Raw genomic sequence first — 4,383 nt, 5'->3', positions numbered from 1 at the left:
ATCTCCTTTCCTAGATCTAGTGGCCTCATCATTAATATTTAAGTGAAACCTCACTAATAGGAAGTAAGACTAAAATTATAGCTTAAAATGGAAACCAATTTAAGGTAAGAACTCAATTTAGTATCCCCAACACGTTGTAATGCCCAAATCGTCTACATTACATAAAATATAAAATTTGTTTAACTTGTGCAAGTCTTAGTTAGTCCTTACACTTGGAGGAAGCACCAGAACATTAACAACTAAAGATAATTGAGTAAAAATCTCCCACAATGCAATAACTCATAATAGACATATAGACAATCATTTGAAATCGATGTCTGCACACCCTCGAAATGACTTCACATATTTCTTACATGATAGATTCCCTTCTTAGAAGTGTGTGTTGTAGTCTTACATGAACAAACTAAAAGAACACACCGTAATAATGCCATCATTTTTACAAATCTCAAAACAATATATATTTTTTATTTGTTAGACTCATTATGTGCTTCATCAACAACTAAACAAAATTTTACATTCATCAATCTCCTTACTAATAATTTGTCTCGCAGTCGCCCTACTTTGGATAAGGTTCAAAATTTATTCTTCAACTAAAGGTGATGCATATGATGCATGCTTAGTACAAAACAATTCTTTCATCTTTGTGTTAAAATTACATATTACCTCCAACACTTCAAGAATATTTCCTTTATCAATGGAATCTATTTTATTTTATTTTTTCATTATGGCGTATAATTGAAACGGCTTGAAAGGTGCACCAATGAACTGAATAAATAGTATCCATCAATCACAAATTTTTATTCTTACGTTGTTCATCTGTAAATTTATGAAACACATTTGCTATATTGTGCCACATTTAACAATTTATCACATGACCTTTTTACAACTTTGTGAAAAGATGTATCCTCGATACCAATTTTTTTCAAAATTTGAAATCCATCTATACTAACTGCTTGTTGGCCATAGTATCCCGATTCTAAAGGTTTGTTAAAAAGAAAACATGGAAAACAAAAAAGCAACATCTAAACTTATTGAATATTCAAGCCAAGGAAATAAATTAAACCAAGAAACTTGTAAGCAACGTTCATGGGTTCTCAATAATAGAAACACTATACACTAGACAAATATTTATATTTATCCAAAACAATCTCGTGATTTTTTTTTTTTTTTGGATCTTAAGAAGAAGTTGCATGCTTTTCTTTAAAGAAACCCATCAACAGTAGAATGTTCTTAAGAACAAGTGTATACTTTCTACCTCCTAACTTGTACTTAAGCTTAGCATAAGATAAGATCACATTCTATGCTTGATGACACTAAAATCACCAATAAATTACCCATAACATATTATAAGATAAGTTTTAAAATTTGAATCACCTATCACCAATTAAAAAATAGCAAAATAAATATTCCCAAGATTAACATAACTATATATACCTGTTTCATCCATCAACAAGATCTTCACCTTATAATTCCCTCAAGAAAGTTCCAATACATTGCTGTGTTGTTTTGTATTCACATCTTGAATTTGAAATCTCCCAATGCTACTATCTGAAAGATCAAAAAGACAACAAAATCATATATAACCTTTATAATTTATACTTTATTCCCTTTTCATTAATTAATATAAACCGAAAAAATAGTTGCAAAAGAATCAAGTTTACCTCTTTCCTTCAAACTTGTGAATAAATACTCTTTGACTGCTTTGTTCTTCTACATGTCTGCTCACTAGCTTCAGCTGCAAAGTTTTGGTCTGAGAATTCTGGAAGAAAATGTGGATGTTTAATGAATGCTAGAAATAGCATCCTACTTTAAATAAAAGTATATTAAATAATACAAATAAAAGAACACGGTGTTTTTTTTACCTGTAAAAGTGTGATGGCTTTTTCTCTTGAGGGTAGTTTTGTCCGAGTAGGAATCTTGTATTATTTTTAACTGTAGAGAGAGAGAGAGATAGAAGGGGTAACAGATTAACATAATGAGTGAAAATTGGAAGTAGAGTTTTCTTATGTTGTTAACTAACTCACCTTTTCTGAAGTATTTCTATTTTTAGCAACCAGCTTTCGAGATAAATAATGACTCTTTGAGTCATCATTTGAGCAAAAAGCAAGTACGCATATAGACCGATGCAACTGCTCAACAAATGATGATTCTAAATGATCAAGATACAAATCATGTTTTTCATCTGTCCATGTTGTCACACAATCCTGTTATAAAACAATTCATCAATCATAAATATGTATTGATATTATGCATGGTAGACGATAAAAGAAGAGATATGACATGGATGACCTGGCACTGGCAACAACCCGTGCCACGTCAGCACTACCTTTCTAGGTTACATATTGCAATTTGCCATTTTTGTACATAGCTTGAAAGGGTAAGATGTATCATGGAGACAACATGACAAGTTTGGAGTGTCTTTTGATAAAGGAAAGAAGTAGTAGGTGATCTAGTTAATAAAGTTTATTCCAAAAGCATAGTGGGTAGTATACTATTTTTGAACATCAATTAGGTTTGGTAAGATGCGATAAGAGTAGTTGATCAGTTCAAGGGGACAACATGCCAGTTGCATTTTCTAGGAGCAAAGTGGTTCTTTGACATCATTAGTACAACTGATGAAATACCCACAATATAAACAGATACAAGATTTAGATATAAGATATATGTCATGGAGTAGTTTCTTGTTATTGTAAGATTCACTTAGCTAATGTGAATCTTAGTAGGGCATTTTGTTACCTAACTATTAGGTTTGCTTTCACAAGCAATAGACAATAGACACACCCTTTACAGAATCATAGCCTTGTTTAAGAAGCAGAAAGTCCCTCAAGATCTCAAATTTATCAGCGAATCTCTCAGTTTCTTCCCATTATCAGATCTAATGAGCTTTTGCTCTTTCAGAGGTGGAAAGTACAGGACTAATGTCATGTAGCACATAGAAGCAATGCTTCATGTTCTTACACACATGGATACACATCAACCAAATCACCTTATTCACCATATTTTCCAGATCAAATACCACATACAACCAATTAATTCAAGATGTCTATTTAACAAAATCAACAAATAATCCAACTCCGGTTGGTTAGGTCTGTGTAGGAAACAAAAATAACAAATCTTAAATCCAGAGTCAAATAAGGAACATAAACGTAAATCACACCGTTGATGATAACGTATAACTACTATAGCTCGGAACGTCATACGGATACAATCAATTTGAGCGACATAAAAAGTGAATCAATTAAAACAAGACGAAATAGATATAGAAGAACGGAAGTTACCTTCGCTGAATCTTCAATCAGATGTAACCTTCCTTTATAATTATTAACGGTCAAATACGAGTTCGAGGTCAAGTCGGAGTTCGACGGACTCAATTCATTCTCGCAGCCATGAGTCGCGGTTAGATCTGCTAACATCGACGGAGATGATGAATTACGCCGGCGACTACCTTCCATTTTCGTGTATTTTGTAAAGGTAATTTGAAATTCACACAATCTCTGAAGAGGATTCGGTTGTAAATTGTAATACTGATTTTAGGGGCGGAGAGGGGAAAAGTTCGACGGAGGGAGGCGGTCGTTGGAACAACAGTATACACACATGGCGACGCTTTTACACGTGTCATTATCATCAGATGTATGCCACGTTAGAAAGGACGAATTCAATCTGATAATATCTCCGGCTACTGTGAACCAGATATTTTGATGGTGAATGTATTATCTTTTTTACTTCTTCTGGTTAATGTTTTGTTATGCAAAATTCACCACGACTGAAAAATTAAATTTTGTGATGACAACAACCTAACAAGTATATTATTTGATATTTCTATATTTATTTAAGATCGGTGTTATTTATGATTGTGACATTTGTTATGTTTAATAAAATTTCATTATATTTGTCATTAAATTTTTCTATTTGATAAAACTATCTAATAAGTTAAATTTGATTAAATAATACAAATAAAAAATTAAGTATATTGTTAAATGTAACATTATATTTTATGAAATATTATTAAAATAAATTATAAATTTTATCATATTAAAATAATTAGTAACAAAGAGTTTTTCAATTAACTTTAATTCTAAAACATATTTTCCGTATTTCATATTATATTTGCAATATTATTAAGAATTTCTTACATTTTATGGTTTGAATTTAAATTGTTAGCGTGGATACATCTTATATCTCTTTTTATCCTTTTTTAGGATATAGGCATGTAATGTTGACTTTGAAAATCATATTTATTGAGTCATTATTTGAATATAGTTATAAAAAGTAAATGTCGTATTTAGAATATCTATTCTTAGGGAATAACAAGAGGGACTTCAAGCACTTCGATAAACACACAACCGCGATAATAAAGATGCTAAAAAGATTCACAAATAACGC

General features: G+C 31.2%; 1 protein-coding gene across 3 annotated transcripts; it reads right to left on the bottom strand.

The window, feature by feature from the left end:
* Positions 1-744: 744 nt before the first annotated feature.
* LOC145140768 (uncharacterized) lies at positions 745-3,600 on the bottom strand. Of its 3 annotated transcripts, XR_013722274.1 has the most exons (6): positions 3,279-3,600; positions 2,025-2,204; positions 1,863-1,932; positions 1,662-1,759; positions 1,435-1,548; positions 745-765 (listed from the first exon to the last, which is right to left on the bottom strand). XR_013722274.1 is itself a non-coding variant. In XM_079074157.1 (5 exons), exons 1-4 carry the CDS (start codon positions 3,450-3,452, stop codon positions 1,671-1,673), a joined length of 513 nt encoding a protein of 170 aa, XP_078930283.1. In that variant the 5' UTR covers positions 3,453-3,600; the 3' UTR covers positions 1,297-1,548; positions 1,662-1,670. The 3 variants fall into 3 exon arrangements, 2 of the variants coding, with proteins under 2 accessions (XP_078930283.1, XP_078930284.1); XM_079074157.1 differs by lacking the exon at positions 745-765 and having other exon boundaries at positions 1,297-1,548; XM_079074158.1 differs by lacking the exon at positions 745-765 and having other exon boundaries at positions 1,297-1,548; positions 1,662-1,735.
* Positions 3,601-4,383: the final 783 nt, after the last annotated feature.

The sequence above is a fragment of the Lactuca virosa genome, chromosome 9, assembly GCF_052849685.1.
Source record: "Lactuca virosa cultivar CGN04683 chromosome 9, Lactuca_virosa_CGN04683_v6, whole genome shotgun sequence".
NCBI lineage: Eukaryota > Viridiplantae > Streptophyta > Magnoliopsida > Asterales > Asteraceae > Lactuca > Lactuca virosa.
Note: the sequence above shows the minus strand (reverse complement) of the source record. Positions and strands in the feature narration are given on the sequence as shown.

Bases quoted from the DNA above. Each gene is read 5' to 3' on its own strand.
- LOC145140768 (XM_079074157.1), bottom strand. From the start codon at position 3,452: ATGGAAGGTAGTCGCCGGCGTAATTCATCATCTCCGTCGATGTTAGCA. The intron at 2,205-3,278 runs GTAACTTCCGTT...GTTTTATAACAG, and splicing joins TGATTGAAGATTCAGCGAAG to GATTGTGTGACAACATGGAC. The intron at 1,760-1,862 runs GTAAAAAAAACA...ATTTTCTTCCAG, and splicing joins AAGCCATCACACTTTTACAG to AATTCTCAGACCAAAACTTT.